The sequence below is a fragment of the Monodelphis domestica genome, chromosome 6 (assembly GCF_027887165.1).
Source record: "Monodelphis domestica isolate mMonDom1 chromosome 6, mMonDom1.pri, whole genome shotgun sequence".
In the NCBI taxonomy this organism is placed as follows: Eukaryota; Metazoa; Chordata; class Mammalia; order Didelphimorphia; family Didelphidae; genus Monodelphis; species Monodelphis domestica.
In genome coordinates, this window is record NC_077232.1 from 75,955,311 (window position 1) to 75,978,911 (window position 23,601).

Below are 23,601 nucleotides of genomic sequence, written 5' to 3' on the forward strand. Positions count from 1 at the left end.
TCTGAGTGGCCTTCTATATATTATCTATCTTGTATCTTCAGCTTGTGCATAGTAGATACTTAATGTTTACTGAATTAAGAATGGGTAAAGACATAGATTTTGAATTGTGGAGAAGAGAATTTGAAGGAAACATAGAATAAATGCTTCTCCGTGGCCTAGCTAGCTCTTTTTAGTAAATAAAAAGTAAAATCTTCTGCTGCAAATCAAAAAAGCCCCCCCAAAGACATAAAGATTAAATAAACTCAGGTCCCAGTGTTTATGAAGCTTATAATCTAGTGGGGGAAATATAACATATATACAAATAAATATAGTGGGAAATTATCATGATAAGTATATAATAAGGAAGGTATTAAAAAGAAAAGCATAAAAAGAAAAGATCATTATGAAAGGCATGGGTGAGAGATAAGCTCTACAAAAATAGCATTTGATAAATATATCAATGGTCAAATTTTAGTCTCTGTCCCAAGGTGTCTGTGGACAGACATCTGAAAATGAAGCTGCCTGTAAGCCGTCCCAACTGGCTCCAAACCCAAGTAGCACTGAGTACTATAGTAGGTTAAAGATGAAAGGGCTTGCTATTCTAATTCCTTCAATTTCCTCAGTTCTTGGCTTTAGTGCAAGGAAAGTATGGGCTTTTCCTAGGAATCACAGAATTCTACAGTTGGAAAAGATCTCCAGAAATATCTAATTCAACCTTCTTCTGCACAAGAATCCTATCCACAGTATCTCCAAGGAAAATTCATCTAGTCTTCAATGTAAAATCTTCAAAGACAGAATACTATTTGCAGAAGCACCTTATTCCATTTTTGGAAAGGTCAAATTATTTTTCTTTCCTTATATTGTGACAAAATCTGCTTCTAACAACTATTTGGGGTCTCCAAGGCCAAGCAAAATAAGTTTAATTTCTCTGTGGGTATTTGAAGATATGATCATGTCATCCCTTTCCCCATCACCCAAGTTTTCTTCAGGAAAAAACATTTCTAGTTCCTATGGCTTTTCCTCATTTGACATGGTTTCCATTTTCTTCCTAGTCTTGGTGACTCTCCCTTGGATGAGCCCCTATTTGCTCCTGGACAGGTGGGACAAAAGATGATTAAAAAACAAAAACAAAATAATCCAGGTTCAAGAAGATGAGGTCCTATACAGGGACGGTGGGAGTATCAGAAAAAGGATGGGGCAAATTTGTGAGAAAATACAAAAGTGAAATCGACAGGCCTTGACAACAGCCTGGATATGTTGGGCTGTGAGTGGGTAAGGAGTTCAATAAATTGTGAGCCTGAGAGACTGGAGGGATGACACTGCTCCCAACAATAATCAGCGGGGAACGATAATGAGCTTCTGTGACTGGTAGTGCTACAAGATGAAAACTGTTACCCCTCCATCCCGTGGGTTTAGCGGGCCTTTGACGTCACGTCCGGCCCCTCCGGCTCAGGCCTCTCCCACCCCGTAACCTGCTCAGATCACGCCTGGCCTCCCTACCTCTCCTCTTCTCCCCTTTTTTACCTCGCTGGAGGCAGAGGTGGCAGAACACGTGGCCACAACTCGTCAAGCTAAACTGCGAGGAGAATCTGCCGGGCGGCTGAAAGCAGCGGTTGCAGAACACCCGGACCGCCATATCCTGGAAAAGCCCGGCAACGACGCCACTGCCAATGGCGTCCCTTATTCGGGACAAAGGGAGGGAAAGAGGCGCGAGCCACTGATGCGCCTGCGCAGAGCTGATCTATTCCCCGCCTCTGTGCTATGAGGGAGATTCTCCAGAGGCTGGGACGTACCTAATGAAGAAAGAAGAGGGTGATGTTGAGGGGGGAAAGGCTGGTGCTCGCTAACCCGGAAGGAGGGAAAGAGATATCTTCATTATCATTCTTTTGACTCAATTTCAGAGGCATATATGTAGCAGGGGTCGTAGGGAATTTTTCTTGTCATAGCATTCCCCACCACTTCAATAATGGTATCTCCCGAAGGAACGCTAGTAGTAACCTTTTGTCAGCATCCTGGCTGTGAGCCCCCGTTATTCTGTGCTTGCAGAACCCTAGTTCACTGTGGCTGTTATTGCTGTATAACACAAAGGTTTAGTTAACTTAACCCATAAGGGGTCCTGGAGTCAAAACTAACAGAAAGAAGAAACATCACAGACTATTCATTGGGTATCTGGTGCTTCATGCTTCATTTGGGATTTTCTTGACAAAGATACTGGAGTGGTTTTCCATTTCCTCCAGTTCATTTGTCAGATGAAGAAACTGAGGCAAAGAGATTGATTGTCCAGAGTCACACAGCTAAAGATACTAGAGTGGTTTGCCATTTCCATCTCCAGGATATTTTACAGATGAGGAAACTGAGGCAAACATTGATTTGTCCATGGTCACATAGCTAAGTTACTGGAACTTACCTTCTCAGAGCATTATACAGATGAGGAAACTGGGGCAAACAGGTTTAAGAATTATTGGACTACCTAAAAACCATACTGAAAAAAAAGAGCCTTTATGTCACCTTTCAAGAAATTACCAAAGAAAACTTCTTTGATATTCTAAAGCCAAAGGGGAAAATAAAAAGAATCCACCAGCACCTCCTGAAGGGGCTTCCAAAAGGATAACTCCTGGGAATATTTTAGACAAATTCCAGAACTTCCAGGTTAAGGAGAAAAGATTATAAGCAGTCAAAAAGAAACATTAGAATATTGTGGAGGCACAGTCAAGATAACACAAGACTTAGCAGCTTCTACTAAAGATTAGAGTCTGGGCTAGGATTGCAATCAAGAATCACTTAACTAGTTAAAGCCAAGTATGATCCTTCAGGAGAAAAAAAATGGATATTCAATTGAATGAAGAAGTTTTAAGCATGCCTAATGAAAATACCACAGAGCTGAATAGAAAATATGACTCTCAAATATGAGACTTAAGAGAAATATAAAAAGAGACAAAAAAGCAAAATCCTAAGAGTTTCAATAAGATTAAATTGTTTACATCCCTAGATTGAAAGACGATACTTGTGACTCCTAAGAACTTTATCATTATTAGGACAGTTAGAAAGGAGTATACCTAGATAGAGAGCAAGGGTGTAAATTGAATATGATGGGATGATATCTAAAAAGATAAAACTAAGACATAAAAAAGTTGAAGAGCTTTTACCCTGGAGGGAGAGATGGGGAAAGCAGTAAGGACTGGTTTTTACCTTCCTTTTACTGGAATTGACTAAAAAAGGGAAGAATATACACATTCATTTGGGTATAGGAATCTATCTTTCCTCATAGGAAAATAGGAGGGGACAAGGATGAGAGAAGAAGGGGTTGCAATAGAAGGGAAGGCAAATTGGGAGAGGCAGCAATCAGAAGCAAAACACTTAAGGATGGACAGAATGGAAGAAAAGAGAGTAGGATAAATGGGGGGGGCAAATAGGAAGAGGGAAATACACAGTAATCACAATGGTGGGAAAATGTAAATTTCTCTAATAAAAGCTCAAATTTCTCAAATACATAGAGAAATGGATCAAATATATCAAGAAAAGAAGTCATTCCCCAACTGACAAATGTTCAAAAGATATGAACAGGCAGTTTTTAGATGAAGTAATCAAATCTGTACATAGTTATATAAAAAAAAAAAGCTTTAAAATTGCTTCCCATCTCAAGAGAGGTGGGGAATTGAGTGGGAGGAGGGTAGGGAGAAAGAATTCAAGGCTCAATTTTCTTTGGAAAATGTTGGAAACTTTTTACATGTAATTGGGGGAAAATACAATTTAATTTAAAAAAGAAAAAATGCTCAAAATCACTATTATAGAAATGCAAATTAAAACAACTCTGAGGTACCACATTACACCTATCAGATTGACTATCATGACAGAAAAGGAAATTGACAAAAGTGGGAGAGGATGTGAGAAAATCTAGACACTAATGGATTGTTGGGGGAATTGGGAACTAATTTGGAGAGTAATTTGAATCTATGCCCAAAGGACTATGAAACCATAAATATATTTTAATTCAGAAGTACCATTACTAGGTCTGTATCCCAAAGAGATTTTTTTAAAAAGGGAAAGGGATCTATATGAAAATATTTATAGCAGTTCTTTTTTGTGGCTGGCAAAGAATTGGTAAGTGAGGGGATATCCATTAATTGCGAAGTGACTGAGTAAGTTCTGAGATGTGATTGTAATGGATTTTGCTATTTACTACTGTTATAAGAAATGATGGGCAAAAAGAATTCAGAAAAACTTGGAAAGACTTGCATGAACCAATACAGAGTGAAGAGATTAGAACCAGGAGAACATTGTACAGTAACAGCAGAGCTGGGGTGGGGGTGGGGGGGATCCACCATACCTGTTGTGAGTACCTGGTGTAGTCTCCTTCCCCCATTGTTAGGAAAGACTAATAGGTTAATTGGGAGTGAGTCTACTGTTCTCTTTCCAGGTGAGTCAGGGAATGGACGACAGCCATTTGTGAATGAGAGCCAGCAGAGTTTAATATCTGATTTAATTTCTTGTTATTACCTGTTATTCTATTTCATTAAATGTCTTTACTGTCTTTGGATTTGGCTTAAGAAAACTATAGATGGTGTAGAGTGAAGCTATGAACAACAGGTTTAAATAGATGACCAACCCAGCAACCCAGGATATGCATTTACAGAGTAGACATTTTATATGTAACTCTGCTTGTGTGAGTGGAAGCAGGGTTGCCATATAAAGTGTATTCAATTGCATTTTGTTGAACTTAATAAATCATAAATTTAAAGGTGGAAAGTATTTCATAGCCTATCTGCTCTAACCTCCTCTTTTTTTTTTCAGATAACAATAATAGCATTTGTACAGTGCTTTAAGATTTTCCAAATACTACATACCATCTCATTTGATCCTCACAACAATGTAGTGAAATAGGTGATATTATTTCCATTTTGCATATTGGGAAACTGAGGCCGAGAGTGAGTGGTTTACCCAAGGCAACATAGCTCATAAATGTCTCAGGCAAAATTCAAACTCAAATCTTCCTGACTCTAAGAACCTTATCCACTACAAGATGTTGTTCAGTGGTTTTGCAGGCATATCTGACTTCATGACCCCATTTGTGGTTTTCTAGGCGAAGGCACTGGAGTGATTTCTCATTTCCTTCTCCAGTTCATTTTACAGATGAGGTAACTGAGGCAAACAAGGTTAAGTAACTTGCCAAGGGTTACACTGCAGGCAGATTTGAACTCTTCCTGACTTTAGGCCTGACACTGTTCCTCTGCACCAGTTAGCTGCCCTTCCACTGCAAGATGAAAATGTTTTAAAGCCCAAAGAGGCTTACTGAAGGTGACAGAGTAATAAAGATTTGACCCTGGGTCCACTGACTTCAAATCCTCCATGTTTCCCATTGTACCATCATGTCTCTTTATAGTAAAAATCATTCATTGGTTATCTGAGGTTTCTATCTTTGATATCTGACTGCTTTTAAAAGGCTTAGATGGGGGGAAAAAAGGAGAATTATTCAACATTTAGTTTACTGTCCAGTTGAATTGCTCATTGGCTATGGGAGGGGGGAGCAAGGAGGGGAGGGAAAGAATATTAATCATGTAACCATGGAAAATATTCTAAATTAATTAATTAAAAAAACATTTAATTTACCAAGTCTTCTCTTTTTGTCATCCAAACTCCAAAACAACTTTGACATAGGCTATCTCTAAAGAGCTAGGAGGTTACTTAAACTGGTTTAAGTGCCTCTCCAAATTCAATCATTGCAGCACTTAGTAAAAAATAGCTGTGATATTTGGGGCAAAATTAAAAGCTTCTCAACAAAAGAACATGTGGGAGAAGAGTAAAAGTTGAGATCCACAAAATTGAGATCAACCTGTAAATCAGATTCTAGAGTTAATCAAATGGCAAAGCTTACTCTCTTGTACACTAGCCACTTACTTTTATTAACTAAATTTAAACCAAACTGCAAGATCCTTGATTTTAAACAAAATATGCATAAATTGGGCACCCAATCAAATTCTGCTCTCTTTGAACAGAACCATAAATAGCCTCTCAAGACTCATCTGACAATACCTTAAGTATCATTACAACAAATTGAAAATCATGTGGTTTCAGGGGAATTAGAAAGAACTTATAAAGAAGCCCACAATCTCAGCCTTGGAAAGAGCTTCTGTTCAACCTGTGCCTGACCAAGACTTATTTCTACAACATCCCCAACCAGAGGATCTGACTAGAGACCTTCATTGAGAAGGAAGTCACTTACTATTCTAGGAAAGCCATGGCACATCGAGATAGCTCCAATTGTTAGGAAATCTTTCCTTCCAATAAAACTTTAACTGTTTGCAATTTCCATCCATTGCTCCTCCTTCGTTTGCCCTCTGGAGCCAAGCAGAAAAAAAAATATAATCCCTTTCTCACACAACAGGCAGTTAAATACTTGACTTCTATTATGCTCCCCTAAATTTCCTTTACTCCACACTAAACATCCCCATTTCTTTCAACTGATCCACATATGGCAGAAACTCAGAATACATGACTATCCTGGCCATTGTCTTCTAGATTAGCTTTTAAAAGTCCTTCCTAAAATATGGCATCCAGAGAACAAAATGACACAATCTGTTCAGGAGGCAAAGCAAGGCAGAGGACAGTGATACTCTCACCTCCCTAACCCCAGACTTCTCACTAAAGCCTAAGATCACATTAGGTTTTTTGCCAACTGCATCACATTGTTGACTTCTACTAAATACATGAAAATCCCAGACCTTTTTTCACATCAAGTAATAGCTAGCTATATCTCCCCCATCACATTTCTTTGAGGTTGATGGTTTTTTAATATAACCACTACCACCGCCATCAAAAAACATTTAACAAATGCATAAAACAGTATGTGCTAAAACACAAACTCTACATTGTTTACGATTTGTTTAAAAATATGTAAATTATATGTGTTTTAATATAAATATCCTCTACTTTTGAATTCCCTTTGGATGTTTTACTTTGATGCTTTTTCTCTTGATTTTGTGACTTATTCTTTAAAATGTAGTCATAATATGTATTATTCTCTTCTCTTTTCATCTGAGGTTGATGTTTTAAACTTGAATTTAACATCTGGCATTTATCCCTATTAAATTTTATCTTATTGGATTCAGCCCTGCATTCCAGCCTGACAAGATCTTTTGGGATTCTAACTCTGTCATCTAACATGTGAGCTATCGTTCCCACTTTTGTCTCATCTGCACATTTAATAAATATATGATCCATCCATCATCATTTTGTTGCCTAAATTTTTTTTCAGCATAAGGTCAAGAACAGATCCTTGAGACTTCCTTTCAAAGTATCATAGAACATTACTGACAGCAATTTGGGTCCAACCATTCAACATGAATATATAATCACCTCATGCAGAGGTATTTATTCTTTCTTGTGTCATGGACCCTTTGGACAATCTAAGGAAGCCTTTGGATACCTACTCAGAATAATGTTTTTAAATGTATAAAATAAAATACATAGGAAGCCAATTATTTTAAAATATAGTTGTCAACATGTTTTTAAAAACTAGTTTATAGAATGCAGATTAAGAACCCCTATTTCAACCTCTTTCTCTCTCTGACTCTTTGTCTCTGTCCCTCTGTCTGTGTCTCTGTCTCTCTAGCTCTCTGTCTGTCTCTGTCTGTCTCTGTCTCTCTCTCTCTGTCTCTGTCTCTCTGTCTCTCTGTCTCTCTCTGTCTCTGTCTCTCTCTGTCTCTCTCTGTCTCTGTCTGTCTCTGTCTCTGTCTCTCTCTGTCTCTGTCTCTGTCTCTCTGTCTCTGTCTCTCTGTCTCTCTCTCTCTGTCTCTCTCTCTCTCTCTCTCTGTCTCTCTCTCTCTCTCCCCAACCAGGAATAATATGAAAGACTTTAAGTGCTTTGCTAAAATCTTGGCAAACCTCACTTAAAGCATTTATCCCTGATTTACCCATCTATAAAGGAAATAAGGTTAGTTTGGCACATTCTGAAGCCAATTGGGCTCAAAGACCGCATTCACTCCCTGCTTTTGAAAATTAGTTCTGGGACTCAGTTTGAAGTTTGAGTAAGGAGGGGACCTTAATCACCTATGGGTGGCATTGAAGGATAAGGAGCAGTTGAGGATCCTAAACTGTATACCAAGCAAGGAACAAGTTCAGAAGCACACAGCAGCTATGTGGTTTGGACTCCAGGCACAGTTGGGTCTCAGTTCGAGATTCTAGCCAAGATTTTAGCCTATAAAGAAATGACCAAGAGTGGGCAACCTAGGCCAAAAGTGAACCTATAGTTCAGCCTCTCTGAACCAAGAGAGCTTTCTAACTGGCTTTTAGCATATAAATGTATCTAAAGGCTAGATTGCCATTTTACTTTTTGACAACTGGAAAAAAGGGGGATATTCCACAAAGTTGTCCTTTTTTCTGCATTTGCAGCAAAACTACCAGAATTAATCAAGGAATTCTAGTTCACCTCCCTCCCATTTTGCCCAACAATATGTTAATGATTCCTCCCTTTCTATATCCACCAAATGCAGATGGGAAACCATCCTCTCAACGGTGGCAACTGAGGTATCATCTTTCTGAAATGTTTCAAATCTAATTGAAATAAAAGTATTAGTATTTTAGAGAAATATTTAGAGAAAGCAGAGATTCTGGCAAAGTGCATTGGAATCATGAAGAGTTGTTGACCGTATCAAGGTTAAGATGAGAAGTGGATTCTGTCCCACTTCTCCCCACCCCACCAGCAAATTAAATCTAGGAGCTCAGTTATTGGCTAAACTTTGCTTTTGTAATCATCATTTATTTGCCAGAGGGTGTTATGATGCTGATCAAACAGATTTAATTTCAACTTTTGATCTCTTTGAAATTACCCACAAAATAATGCATATTTATGTATTTTGTTTTATTAACTCAGACATTATGCAAATCATTGTACAGTTTATTTGCCTCTGTTAACTGCATTTCAAACCAGCTTTTTAGCTATAAAGAAATCTTTAAGGGACTTCATTTGGAAAATTCCAACCAAGATAAGGATTAACATCTGAGCAAGAGCCCACCATAAAACACTGCTGTTTGTATCTTCACTGGTCATTCGGAAATTTTCTTCACGTTCCTATGCAGAAGAAAAAAAAGGCAGATTTAGTTTCATAAAGGTACATAAAAATGCATGCTCTTTGGGGGAAAAGGCTCTTTGTAAATTCAAGGTAGTTTTATTATCCAGCAATGATCTGTATGTATGCACAAGAACTCTATCTGATATTGCAAGATGGAGTGTACTGTTTACCCAAGCATCAAAAAACGAGGTTCAACATTATAAAATACTACAGTATAATTCCACATGAAATATCAAGAAAGTAGCACATGCTTTATATAATTTATGTTACTAATAGCCAAAGAATATTACATTATTATTATAATTTTATATATTATATAATATAATATACAATTATATGTATAATTGCTACAATATTACATATTACATTAATCAACTAGGTTCTCTCTCTTCTAGATAGAGACAGGGTCTGCGCCGGTTGAGCTATTCATGGTGCACACACACAGATTTTGGTAGATAATAATGATAACAATAATAAACAATTAGTGCTTATATGATACTCTAAGATTTGCAATGTGTTTTATAACTATTACCTCATTTTATTCTCACAATAACCCTAAAAGGTAGTGCTATTATTATCATCAGCCACATTTTACAGATCAGGAAACTGAGGCAGGTGGAAACTAAATGATTTGCCCCAGATTATACAACTAGTAAGCATCTGAGACCAGATTTGAATTCAGTACTGCTTGACTCCATTTCCTGTTCTCTAGCCACTGTATTACCTAGATGCCTCAATAGTACAGAGAAGTGTGTTTATCAATCTCCTCATCAGATCTCTACCTCCCTGCCCTCCCCTCCCTGTGGGCTGCACATTCCAGATTGAGTATGGCTAGAAATAGGGTAGAGACCAAGGGAAGGAAAGCATGAGCTGTCTCATATTCCCTGAGCTAGTCTGCTTATTTACATGACCATCCTCGTGCAAAAAGAAAATGCTTGCCTAGTTAAATGATTGATAGCTGGGAGGGACCTTCTAGCTCATGAGTCCAATCCTCATCTTGAAGATGAAGAAATGGAGAGGAGAGCCAAGTCAAGGCAAACTGATAGCTAAGCCAAGAGTGCCCAGCTAGTCAACACAACACTAGAGTCTGGATAGAGCCATTCACTCCAGAAAGGAACTCTTAGGAGCATGGGTTCATTTTCTCCTGGTCTTACGGGCTTCTCCCAAGAAGCCCACATGCCCTGGTACAGAGAGGAGAATTCCAGTGTGCCAGCAGCTTTACCCACCCTTTGATAGTTCTGTTCTTTGATGATTTGCTCAATTTGCTCTGTCAGATGTTCCAGTTTGTAGTTAACTTCATTAACTTTGTCCTTTGCTTGAGCAATTACTGCATCAAGGTCATGTTCTCCAATTCGAATATCCAAGTGGATCCGCTAAGCAAACAATTAAAACAAATTTTTTTTCCATATTTAAAAAACCACAGCCAACATTCAGTCCTCAGAAGCTGTGCTTGCTGGAAATTCTTTCTTCTTTCTGTTTTTTCATTTCCTTGTTTGCCCTCTGTCCTCAAAGCTTTCCTTGGCCTTTTCCAACTCATCCCCACTGTACTAACTATTCTTCCTGATACTTTCCTAAAACACTTGTCTTGCTATCTCCTTTGCTCCCAATACATGCAACTTTGTTTAAGGTCCTATCCCCCCATTAGGCTGTGAATTCCCTGGGTTCAATGGCTTTCAATGAGAAAAAATATATATCCCAATAGCCACGGAACCAAGCCCATAATGGATGCTTTATCAGTCAGTACCTGTTAAGTGAAAATCTTTCCTTCTGAGATTATTGAATAACAGAAGGCTGGAAGGACCTTGTAGTGGTCAGCTAGAACAACTCTTTTGTGTTACAGATGAGGAAACTGAGATCTTTCCCCTCTTCCACTTAACAAACATTTATCAAGCACCTACTGTGTTCAATACGTGCCCTGTACTAGGCACTAGAAATACTTCCAAAAAATTGACTGGTCTATGATCTAAGCTATACAAGTCAACACTTCAATAGTATAGATTAGAACCTAGAACCTATCTATGCCTTCTCATTAGTAGTCAACATGAACTTATTAAGCACCTTCTATTTACCAGATACCATGCTAAATGCTAGAGATATGAGGAGGAAAGGTTAAAAAAAAAAAGTCCCTGACTCTGAAGGAGCTCACCATATAAAGGGGGAGAAAACATGCAAAGATATGGCTGGATAAACTTGGAAATACTCAAAAAGGGGAAAGTACAGCATTAAAGGGGAATGGGAAAGACTTCTTATAGAAGGCTCATATATTTACCCCTTCAAATCCTCCACAAGGAACTAAACCTTTTCTGTGCCCCATTGACTTGTTCCATGAAGGGCTCTTGTCATGCTCACTTCACTCCCCTTCTACTCACTTTTCAGATTTCTTATTTTGTTCCTTAACAGGTACTCCTTCCCATTTTCCAGTTTCTTGGTTCTCTCTCTCTCTCTCTCTCTCTCTCTCTCTCTCTCTCTCTCTCTCTCTCTCTCTCTCTCTCTCTCTGTGTGTGTGTGTGTGTGTGTGTGTGTGTGTGTGTGTGTCTTCCTTTAGACTTCTTAATGAAACTCTGACTACCAATGTCCACCCATGGACTGTCCATCCACTATCTCTCATTCTCACTACATGACCATTCTCTCCTCAATGGTAAGACATCCAGATTCAGTCTCTTTTCTCTCCATTCCCCACCATGCATAAGAAGTCCCTAGGAACATTCCTAGGAAAAAGAAGACATCAGACTTTGTAGGCCCCATATCTCAGCTTGGTGTCAATGATAGAATTGCTCAGAGAACAATGGGCCAGGGTGTTTCTTACTACTGGACAATTATAGAAGCAGCAGATTAAATGGTCTTCCACTAAGCAGAGTTTGTTAAACACTCCTGGTACCTTGTTTCCTGCCTTCTTGGGAATGACTCTGGCCCTAATGGCTATCAGTGGCATGGCCTCCTTCATACATGTAATGCAAGTCTCTTATCCAGTATGTCAAATACTCTTAGATTCTTAGCAGAGACAAAGACTGGGCCCCCATGCCTTCTGTAAGAGAATGAAAGTTCACTTGAATATCACCATTCAACTTTCCCTATTTTTTTTTCAGGCCTGAGTAATCACAGTTCTTTCAGCCATCCCTTAGAGTTATTTTCCAACCCTTTAATCAACTTTGTGGCTCTCCTTTGAATTCTTTCCAAGCTCCCCAGCTTCCTCTTTCGTTACTAAGCCCAAATCTGGATGCAGCACGGGAAGAAATGTCTAACCAGCCCTGAGTATAACCACCCCAGAGTCATGGCTGAATGGTGCTGTCAGGGGCTCCATTAACAAAGACATTAAAGGAATACAACTTACCAGCTTACTACCACCAAAGGAGATGAGATTTGTAGAGTTAGACTCTAAGCAAATGATGTGCTCTCCAGGCGAATATGAAGTGAATGTGAATACCCCCTGCGATCCGTACAGCCTTGACAATAACACCTACAATTGAAGTATTTCAATGGTTTGTGAATCCAGCTAGCTATCGGAGTCATCCTTTCCAGGACTATCATATACTGTATTAGTCTGGACCATTGTGACTTATATGCCCTGCAAGTAAAAGGAAATCTCTTTGAAAGAAACCACACACACACACACACACACACACACACACACACCACAAATTATCAAAACAGTGGATAAAAAGCCAGCCATAGAAATTCAAATATTGCCTCTAATATATATTAGATGAATGACCATAGGAAAGTAACAATCTCTCAGCACCCCAGGAAAACTCTTAAAGATTATAAATTATAGATTGGTTCTTAATCTATACCAATGGAAGGAGTTTCCACACCAGGAGTGACCCATACAAGGTCAAATAAAAACAAATTTCAAACTGTTTATCATAAATATTACATATTATTTGTATATGTGTCTGCCTGTGTATAAATGGAGTTTTTTTTCCTCTTCTCACTAATTTCTTGGCCATAGTGATGCTAGGAGAGTATTTCATTTCCCACACCAACAGTTTCCCTAAGCATAATTTGAATAACACCCTCATTTATGGAAATTTGAGGACTGATTATTGGGGAGAAACTGGAGTGTTTTATTGAGTTTCTACATCAGCAGAGAATACTGAGAATGTGCTTGGGTAAGAGCACATTGCCGAAATTCCTAGAAAGATGTCAGGCTTTACAGACCCCATAACTCAGCCTGGTGTTCATGATAGACTTACTCAGAGATCAAAGGGTCAGGATATTTCTTCCTCCTGCACAAGTTTCTGTGAGACTTGAGGTCAGCAGGAAATGTGTCAAGGAAAGATTTTCTAGCAGAGACCTCCCTTGCGTCCAGGAGGAATGGTAATGGTGCCTGCTAAGGTCATAGAAAAGTCTGAATATTTTTTGTGTCATTCCCAGATAGTCAGGACAGAGAAATAGTGTACTCTGGAAATGGGCTAGCAAAAATGGGGAAATATGAGAAAGACACAGATGTAGTAACAATGGGAGAATTGTTCCATTGCCTCCTCTTGGAAGCTATGGAGTACTACAAGAAGCTACAAGGACTGGGAAGTGTCATTATTTTCTTAGGAAATATGTTGTATTTTTCACTTATTTAGGGCATGAAATTAAACCTTTTCTTCCTTGCATTTTGTAAACTGAGCACTTGTAAGGGGAGGTTTAGGGCAAGAGTGTGGGGAAAAAACAAAGAGCCAAAGAAATGAGAAGTTGCCCTATGTGTCCTGTGAGACTGATTGACACCAGAGTCAAATAAAAATGTTTTATTCATTTTTAGGAGGAAACTGAGTGGCTCAGTGGATAGAGCACTGGGCCTGGAGTCAGAAAGGCCTGAATTTAAATCCAGGTACTCTGTGTGTCCCTGGGCAAGTCATTTAAACTCTCTTTGCCTTCTTCCACTGGAGAAGGAAATGGCAAACCCCTTCAGAATCTTTGCAAAGAAAGGCCATGGACAGTATTGCATGCAATGACAAACAACAAGAATTCATTTTTAGCCTCACTGCTTATAGACTGTCACTTTTGCTGACTTTTTTCACACAATTCAACTATAAGCAGCACTTAGGTTTTGTGTAAGCCAGATTTAAGATATTAAAAAGCACGATCTCTATTTCAATGAATAGTCCTTTTCTATTTTCACTTGTAACAATTTATCTCTGAAATTTGATATAAGGTTTCCTGGAAAATTCTGATAATGCAGTTAAAAGTATACATTCTAGAGTCCTTGTGGCCACAAATAACAAGGTAGCTTGTTGTTTGTCACAAGTGCTTAAGAAGCTTGAGAAGCCAGGAAGACCATGAAAGCTTAAAAAAAAAAACAGAGAAGAAAGGAAGAACTTGACCCTTCTAAGCATTGGACATGGATGGGGCCATTAAACTTGGATGAAGAGCCCTTATTCTTTGCACAGCTTGGTGTCTGGGTTCTTTGAATTAGACTAGAGAGAGGCTTTAGGCTCTGTAAGGGTTTGTTTGTATAGCAGTGATCACACACATATGCACTATCTACAAAATTACACACATTTGCACTTTTAATATATAGATATATTCCATATATAATATACATTTAAATTTGCCCTTTTCTGTTTAATATAGAAATATACTTAAAGTGCTTCAATGTTTGCAAAGCATTATATATACATATATGTCACCTTAAATGAGCTTCACAACAACCTATGAAGTAAGTGTTGTTATTATCCATATTTTACCGATGAGAAAAGTGAAACTGAGACAGGAATGACTTTCTCAGAATCACAGAAATAGTTAAGTGTTTAAGGTAGGATTTTAACTCAGGTTTTCCTAACTCTAGCACTCCATCTGCTATACCATCTAGAAAAGCAATAGTTTTTGTTGAATAGATTCTGGTTTTGTGAATCTTTAGCATCATAAGGAGCATGTTTTAAATAAACTTTGTATCTCCTCCAGCTCTAAACAGTTCTCTGTACACAATTGTTGTTATTCAATCACTTCAGCTGGGTCTGACTTTTCGTGACTCCACTTGGGGTTTTCATGGCAAAGATTAATGGACTGGTTAGCCCTTTCCTTCTCCAGCTCATTTTACAGATGGAGAAACTGAGGCAAGCAGGATTAAATTACTTGCCCAGAGTCACAGAGCTATGAAGATCTGAGGTCACATTTGAGATCTGAGGGTCTTCCTGACTCCAGGCTTGGTGTTCTTTACAGCCTCTCTCCATCTACAATAAGTACTTACTACTCTATTGTGGCATGTATGCATAGATAATATTTAATGTCTTAGCAATAGAAAAAATTTAATGGGAAAATGCAGAAAATATTTTACCTCATCATTATAAGTTGTTACAGTCACAAACATCCCTAAACCAGGAGCAGAGCCAAGGAAATCTTGACGCTTTATGTCCCATTGTTCTACCTTGTAAGTCCCTATTTAGAAAATGCAAAAGATATTTATTATAAAATAGATGAAAAAATGTTCTGGAACTATTGCAGCCATATTAAATTGGATCCATCATTTTTGTTCACCCAAATCACAAAATATAGGAATGGTTTTTATATAAAAATCTCTTAGTGCCCATGTTATGTAGTATCCTGGGGAAAAAAAAAATACCTGACCTTGAAGTCAGGAGATCTGAGTTCCACTTCTGGCCTTGGATTCTCCTTATTTTAAATTCTCATGATCTAAATAAATAAATAAATTCTCATAATCTGGAGCCCTCTTGTGCACTGACCCCTTGTACTTGCTATTTTTGTATGTGTTGGAGCTCCTCAGATGGAATGGACCTCCCAGTGCCACCAGTTTTCCTACAATCTGGATCTACCCATTGCCCCCTTCACAGCCTAACTTAGCAAACTTTTTGGAATCTACATGGCATATCCTCCTTCCTTTAGACTGTAAGATCCTTAAGGGCAAGGTCTCATTTTTTTTCCAACGTTTTCTTCTCATCATAAGCACAGAAGTCACCCAAAGTATGTGCTTGGAAATGTTTTGAGTTAGATAGGAATTATTGAGTATTTTCTCTCCCACTCCTTACCTCTAAGCTAGTGAGGTTATATGATACAGTTGAAAGACCTTGGGTAGAAAGAAGAAAAGTTTGTGTCCCAATAGGTAGATCTACCTCTTGGCTCTGACATATAATAACTGGATGAGTAAACAACTCATTTCAGCTCTTTCTAGGCCTTAGTTAATTCATCTGTAAAAGGTAAAGTAATAAACTTTAAAAGGCTATTGTAAACAAATGTAAACTTAAGTTCATGTCTTATTTATCTCAGGATCTAATATAGGACCTTATACTCTAAACAAATTTGACAAATGCCTATTGAATATAGTTAATTACAATAATTCTTTTCTATACCTTCCCCCTCTAGGCACACAGTAGGTACACTATAAATATTTGCTGAGTCTCAGACCCAGAGCTAGAAGACTTCTCAGAGATCATAGGTCAGTGGTATCAAACTCCAATAGAAACAAGGACCACTAATTCATGCATATGACTCCTCCAAGGCTACATAATGAATTAATTTTAGAATGGAATATTATCTGTGATTTATTGTATTTTTATTTTGTTGGATATTTCTTAATGATATCTTAATCTGGTTCTGCCACGCTTGGGCTGAATGAAGTCAGTAGTCTGGGGATTTGACACCTCTGATCTAGGTCATTCAACCTCTGTGTGAGCACAAATCTGACCTCTACTCTGTCCCAATAAGTGGTCATTCAGCCTCTGTCCTTTTCAGACCTCCACTGGCAGAAATTTCCAAGGTAACTAAAATCAGCTATTTACTATTATTTTCTATACTACTATTACTATTATTATTTACTATTGTTATATTATGATTATTACTATATTTTATTACTATATAATATATAATATTACTATAATTTCTATTTACTATTATTCTATATTATGCCTCTGGAGACCAAGCACAATAACTCTAAATATTCTTCCACTTGGCTGTACTGAAGATACTAAATCATAGATAGTCATGATACCACTACTAAGTCTTTTACATTCCAGGATTAACATCCCCATTACTTTTAACCAATCAATCCTCAACTGATATGAGAATTAATCTCATTGCTCTCCTGGTCACCCTGGTTGGAACATGCTCTAGCTTGTCAATGGTCCTCCTACAGTATGGTACCCAGAACTGAACTCAAGAGGGCCTCTGATTATGGGGTAGAAGATAACAAGATTATCTATTACTTGTCTCATAAATACTAGACCCCCTCAATAAGGCTTTGGGGCATATCAATTTGTTGTTGTTGCTAATATTGTTATTTTGCCTACCATATTGGAATTGTAACCATAAACCTTGGATCATTTGGGGGATCAAGTCATCAAACTGTTTCAAAATTAACCTGATTATGTGATCATGTAGGCCACATCTTTTCTGCAAAGATGCCAGTCCTCCAGAATGAGAGATGTTGCTATTGATGTGCCAAGTTATTAACCAGAAAAGCAATCACGTTTTCTACATATTCAAGAAAACATACTTTAAATAAATACACTATAAGATACTGTCGAACCTATTAGTCTAAGCTACCTCCATTTAAAATCCTCCCCTATTATTCCATTTCCTTTAGCACCTGCTAAATTTGTTGCATACCAGTGTTGGCACTGTTTATTGAAATCATTCTAATGAGGATGGATTGAAAGGCCTGGGGACAATCAGATTTATAGGAGATATGATCACACTATTATAAGGAGGAGGGATTAGATTTGTTTTTCTTGGCCCCAAAGGCACAAACCAGAAGCTATGGGTAGAATATGCAGGGAAACATGTTACAACTCAATGTGAAGAAGAATTTAAAAGTCAGAGTGCTACAAAATAAAATAAGTTGTCTTAAAGATGGGAATGAGTGCTTGTTAACAGCAGATCTTCAAATGAGTGCTGGATGACCCTTGGTTGGGTGTAATAATGACTGCTGGGAATATTATAGAGGTGATTCCTTCTCAGATACAGGCTGGACTAGACTCACCTCTGAGGTCCTTTCCAATTCAGATTCTGCAAAATTTTCCCAGACTGTTTTATGTCAGGGAAATCATTTCCCCAGCTGCTAGTATCTCCCTGCCAAAAAAGCCTTTCATTTATCATATATATATATATATATATATAACATGTATCCTTATATCTTCTTACATATACATGTTGTCTCCTTTGATGGAATATATTTACATATGTGTGTATGAATATATGTATATAAATAGATAAATACTTTCTGTAGCAAAAGAAGGTAGAAGCTACAATTGATTGACAGGTCTTGAGACTTAGAATCTCTCATGAGCTGGCAGGGACAGAGTTCTAAGCTGTTGGGAAGGAGCAGTTTCCAGAGAGAGTCTGGACCTGATGGTGAATCCTGGACGTTGTGTTTATGCCTGGACTCTGCCTAGACAGGCTCATCTTGAAAGCTGACTGCCTCTGAAAGATACAAGGCTGAGAGAAGATTTCCTATACATTTCTGGTGTTTGAGATTCTGGTCCCTGTTGAATTTATTCTTTAGTATTTTAGTTTAGTTAGGTTAAGGATTTTATATTTATTAACTGGGTGGGTTATTATTATTAGTAGACACTCCTAATCCCCTTCTAATTCCCTTTACCATTTAAAATTAAATATGCCCCTATTTATATATATTGTTGTTCTCATCTGTTACCCTTCCCTAAAACCATTCCCCAAATCCCTGACTTTGACATTTCGTAAAAACAACCCATTTTCCGGACATGACTCATTTGAAATGGCTTCTTACTATTACAGAGCTAAGTAAATGAACTCAAACTCGAGTCTTCTGGCTGAAAGTTTAGGGTTCTTTCCACTGACCAGGTAGTCAAATGAGTAGGGAGTTTAGATAATTTGGGAATACTTTTAAATGACAGGAGTCATGGTAGTCAAGAAAAAATATTATTATAAAGCATAACTATATGATATTAGGTAAAATGCCAAGTCAGATTAAACCTTAAATAGGCACCAGTTCATGTCAGGGTAGCTCAGTGCAGCCTGGCTGATTACTGCTTTGGGCCATTTCATGGAGGAAAGGAATGATCATCATCTTCTTCTTCTCTTAAACTTCTCTTTATTTTCTCTTCTTCTTCTTCTTCTTCTTCTTCTTCTTCTTCTTCTTCTTCTTCTTCTTCTTCTTCTTCTTCTTCTTCTTCTTCTTCTTCTTCTTCTTCTTCTTCTTCTCCTTCTCCTTCTCCTTCTCCTTCTCCTTCTCCTTCTTCTCCTTCTCCTCCTCCTCCTCCTCCTCCTCCTCCTCCTCCTCCTCCTCCTCCTCCTCCTCTTTCTTCTCCTCCTGCTTTACCTTCCATCTTAGAATCAATACTATATATTGGTTCCAAAGCTAGGCAATGAGGGTTAAGTGACTTGTCCAGGGTCATACAGCTAGGAAGTGTCTGAGGTCAAATATGAACCCAAGACCTCTCATCTCTAGATCTGGCTCTCAATCCACTGAACCACAGCTGCCCCTCCAAATGATCTTCTGTCCATTTTGTATATGCTACACATATATATATTGCCTCTAGACTGAAAACTCCTTGAGGGAAGAAACTGTTTTGTTTCTGACTGCTCCTGCAGTATCTACACATTGTAGTTTGTATACATGGTCAGATAGAATCCTCTATCAATTGTTTTTACTGAATTGTTTGTCTTTGACACAAAAGAGGGTTCAATTCAGGGATGGTGGGAGAGGGAGGAAGTGGCAACATTGGAGGAATACTAAATCCAGAAATGACAGTGCTGTAAAAACAAAAAAATCATCATAAAACTTTTTTTAAAAGACCATAAGTATTATTTACCTCTATATCTCCACTCCTAAAATATCTCAGTAAAGCCTGCAACAAAGACATAAAGCTAGGCCATGCTGCAGGAGGAGATACCAGGAGGCCTATAAAGGGCAGGATGTCGCATTAGATAGCTTCTCATGTCTTTGTAACTCCCTTCTCTTTATGGCCCATCAGAGCATCCTTAGTGCAGTAAATAAAACAAATGGAGACAGCTAGAAATTCACAAGACATCAACCCAAATAAATACCCTTTTTGTTAGCCTCCAAAAGCGACCAGATTTGAGTTTTTAAGGGAATGATTTGTAGAGGACAGTTCTGAGTCCAAGGCCCATCCCCTGAGAAACTTGGATTATTTCAGATGCATTCCCAAGAGTCAAGGTTAAGGTTGTAAGGCCAAAAATTTTTTCCTGTCCTAAACCCTACAGGATAATTTTCTTGAACACCAAAGATAATGGTGATAATAATAATAACAACATGTTTAAATGGCAACAAAGAGCTTTCTACACAACATGCCACTTTTCTAAGCCTTCCAAAACCTAGAGGTAGGTAGTGCAAGTATCTCTATCCCATGTCATCTCCTTTCCTGCTTCTCCATCCCAGAAGGGTCTCCCCCAAATTATTTTGTATTTATATTTACTTAATTTTTTATTTACTTGTATATATTGTTTCCCCTTCAATCCATCAGGTTAAATCTGGCCTCAGATATTCCTAGCTGTGTGACCCTAGGCAAGTCACTTAACCCCTGTCTGCCACAGTTCCTCCATTTTTAAAATGAGGATAATAACACCACTTACCTCCCGGGGTTGTTATGAAGACATATTTGTAAAGTGCTTTGCAAACCATAAAGCATAATGTAAATACTAGCAATGACTACTATTGCAGGGTCTTGTACACATTAAATACTTAATCTTTTTTTAAAAAATAAACCCTTACCTTCTTTCTTAAAATCAATACTAGTATTAGTTCTAAGGCAGAAGAACGCTACAGGTTAGGCAATTGGGGTTAAGTGACCTGCTCTCAGTCACACAGTTAGGAAGTAAGTGAGGCCAGAATAGTACTTAATAAATCTTTATTGAATGGATATGAATGATTGATTGGCAGCTGTAGTGATAGCTGCCTTCTAAAGAAATCAAGTCTGAAGAAGAAGGACCTCTCCAAGAAACACAGCTGTCAATCCATCATTCATTGATTCACTCATTCAAATCATCCTTTGGGTCTAGAAGCATTCGTCTATAAGAATTCTCTATTAAAATGGCAATCCCTCTGGGAGGAGAAACATTAATAGTTTCCCCAAGTCTAACAGCGAGCTGAAAGCCCATACAAGATGAGTGGTTTTAAAAGAATGTGTTGGACTGTGTGCCACCAAACATAAGGAACTTATACTGACACACATCATGTGGGTCCCCACTTTTCCCCCAGTGATTCCACAAGGCAATGAATAATACCATGCCATGAGCAAATTGAGTTTGAGAATCACTATTGGATGGGATGGAGGCAGTGCCTGGGAATAGAAGGGAACACTAGGGGGAAGCAAAGGGGCCCAGAAAGGAGAAAAGAGACATTTTCCAGACAGACCTTGAATTCACAGTGTTGCTGAGGACAGGGCAGCTCCCTAAAGCATCACTGAAAAGGGGTGGTCCAAAAGAGCTACTTGGCTTTCTAAGTGTCTTTTTGCAGAAGCACAGGAAGTCTGGCTCTCATCTATCCTTACTCCTACTAAACCATAGCCTGATCAGCACTCTTTAGGGGCACAGACCCACCTAGTGTACTTAGGGTAGCCTCCCTATCTCCAATCCTAAGCAGTTTCTCCATGATCCAGAGCTGGAGTATTAGCACCGTCAGGGAGGCAGGGTAGTTAAAGACAGGAAATGGAAATAGCAACTGATTCCAGTTACTCGGAGCATAGAAGTAGCCTCTCTTCTACTCTGTGGCTACCTGGGAAGTCTGGTTGACCAAGTCTTTCCCCTCATGTCTGAGACTTAGTTTATGCAATCTGTAAAATACAAATAATGGAATTTGTGTGGTGGGGGATTGACTCTTGTCTATACCACCTAAGATGGCATCCCCTACATGAAAATTCTGGAGGACCAGCTTCTCAGAGACAGAAAAATTGGCACACACCTGCACATTCTCTGTTGACTTGTTGTCACCCTCAGATTTAAATGCAAGAGAAGCCTATACTGTGCCTCAGTCTAGAAATTCTTAAAACAGAGAGTTTTTTTTTAATTTTATTTAGTCAATTAGAACATTATTTCTTGATTACAAGAATTATATTCTTTCCCTCCCTCCCCTCCCCCAACCCTTCCTGTAGCACAGTAAAACAGACAGTTTTGGTGATACAACTAATAGGAAAAGACTACTCCCAACCACATGGTAGGCCAACACAAAATGTTCAGGCATAAGCCAGGTCTTCTTTCTCTCAGAAGCAGGTCTCTCACAATCTTCCATGCATGTGAGTGACTCCATCTTGGATGCTCTATGACCCATGACCCAAACCTGCATTACACTTGTTATAATTGCACTTACTGTTGCATGAAAAGAGTTCTGACAACCTTCAAGTGCTATCATAGAGGAAAGTATTATTATTATAGAATATCAGAATCAGGCTGATCCTTAGAACATAGAATATAAGAGCTGAAATGAACCTTAAAAACCATCTGATCCAAACCCTTCATTTTACACATGGGGAAACTGAGACTTAGCCCAGTGCCTGGCCCATAGTTGGTGCTTAATAAATGTTTCCTTCCTTCCTTCCCTCCTTCCATCCTTCCTTCATTCCTTTGTTCCTTCCTTCCTTCTCTTCCTTTCCTTCCTCTGTTCATTCATTCATTCATTTATTCCTTCCTTCCTTTTGTCCTTCCTCTCTTCCCTTCCTTCCTTCTTCCATCATTCCTTCATCCCTTTGTTCCTTCTTTTCTTCTTTCCTTCCCTCTTTCTTTCCATAAGAAAGGTCTTTCCCAAGATCAAAAAATGAAACAGTGGCAGAGTGGAGACTTGAACTTGGGACTTGAATTAGTTGACCACACTGCTCTCCCTGCACTGCTTCTTTCCATAGTTTTCTGAGGGTGGAGACCCTTTGCCAGCTTGTGAGGGTTGGGGCAGAAGTTGGAAGGAAGATAAGGCATACGAAGGGGTCCAAGGTGGGGGCACTTCTACTACCTTCCACATGAAATATTACAATGTGTGAGCTAAGAAGCCATGAGCCTAGAATGAGGTTTGTAACACAGACTTTGTTTCCTATCCTTCCAGCCTGCAATGCTGACAACTGCCACCAAGTGGTGGTGTGTAAAAACACTGGATCTCTCTTCAGACATAGTTTGACCCATGAAATTACAAATAGCACTTCCTCTGAGTAACTTTTATACACCTCAGTACTCAGAAAAGAGTCCAGAATAGCAAAAGCCACCCAGAGTAAAGGAGAAGGAAAATACCAATTCCTGTTTCTATAGCACTTTCCATTTGATCCCCACAGAAACTCTATAGGATATGTAGTATATGTAAATATTATCCCCATTTTATAGATCAAGAAACTGAGACTCAGAGAGGTTAAAGGATTTCCCAGAGTTCGACTGGGTAGCCACAGAGTCAGGATGCCAATGTTCTGGTTCCAAATTCATTGCTTTTACTTGGAGGCAAGGTTGAGACCAGCCATCCTTTACTCTGTTCCTCTCTAGATGTAGCCACCTTATTCTCAAGCAAGTACCTTTTCCCATCTCTGTCCTATCCCCCCCTCCACACATTTTAAGTTCCTCCATTAGAATGTAAGCTTTTTGAGGGCAGGGATTGCCTTTTTCTTACATGTCTTATATCACTAATACTTAACATAGTAGGGGT

The 23,601-nt window shown here is 38.6% G+C and overlaps 2 protein-coding genes across 2 annotated transcripts in view; both read right to left on the bottom strand.

Annotated features, from left to right (window-relative positions):
- Positions 1 to 1,694, bottom strand: part of RNF212 (ring finger protein 212) — a 75,012-nt gene extending 73,318 nt beyond the window's left edge. Inside the window, exon 1 of the mRNA XM_007496872.3 lies at positions 1,504 to 1,694. Coding sequence (XP_007496934.2) covers positions 1,504 to 1,615 — 112 coding nt within the window. The 5' untranslated portion in view covers positions 1,616 to 1,694. The remainder of the gene's footprint in view (positions 1 to 1,503) is intronic.
- A 7,163-nt stretch (positions 1,695 to 8,857) lies between these two features.
- Positions 8,858 to 23,601, bottom strand: part of LOC100025087 (transmembrane emp24 domain-containing protein 11-like) — a 24,067-nt gene continuing 9,323 nt past the window's right edge. Inside the window, exons 2-5 of the mRNA XM_001376108.4 lie at positions 15,313 to 15,413; positions 12,379 to 12,504; positions 10,274 to 10,420; positions 8,858 to 9,046 (exon numbers count right to left, since the gene is read on the bottom strand). Coding sequence (XP_001376145.3) covers positions 8,897 to 9,046; positions 10,274 to 10,420; positions 12,379 to 12,504; positions 15,313 to 15,413 — 524 coding nt within the window. The 3' untranslated portion in view covers positions 8,858 to 8,896. The remainder of the gene's footprint in view (positions 9,047 to 10,273; positions 10,421 to 12,378; positions 12,505 to 15,312; positions 15,414 to 23,601) is intronic.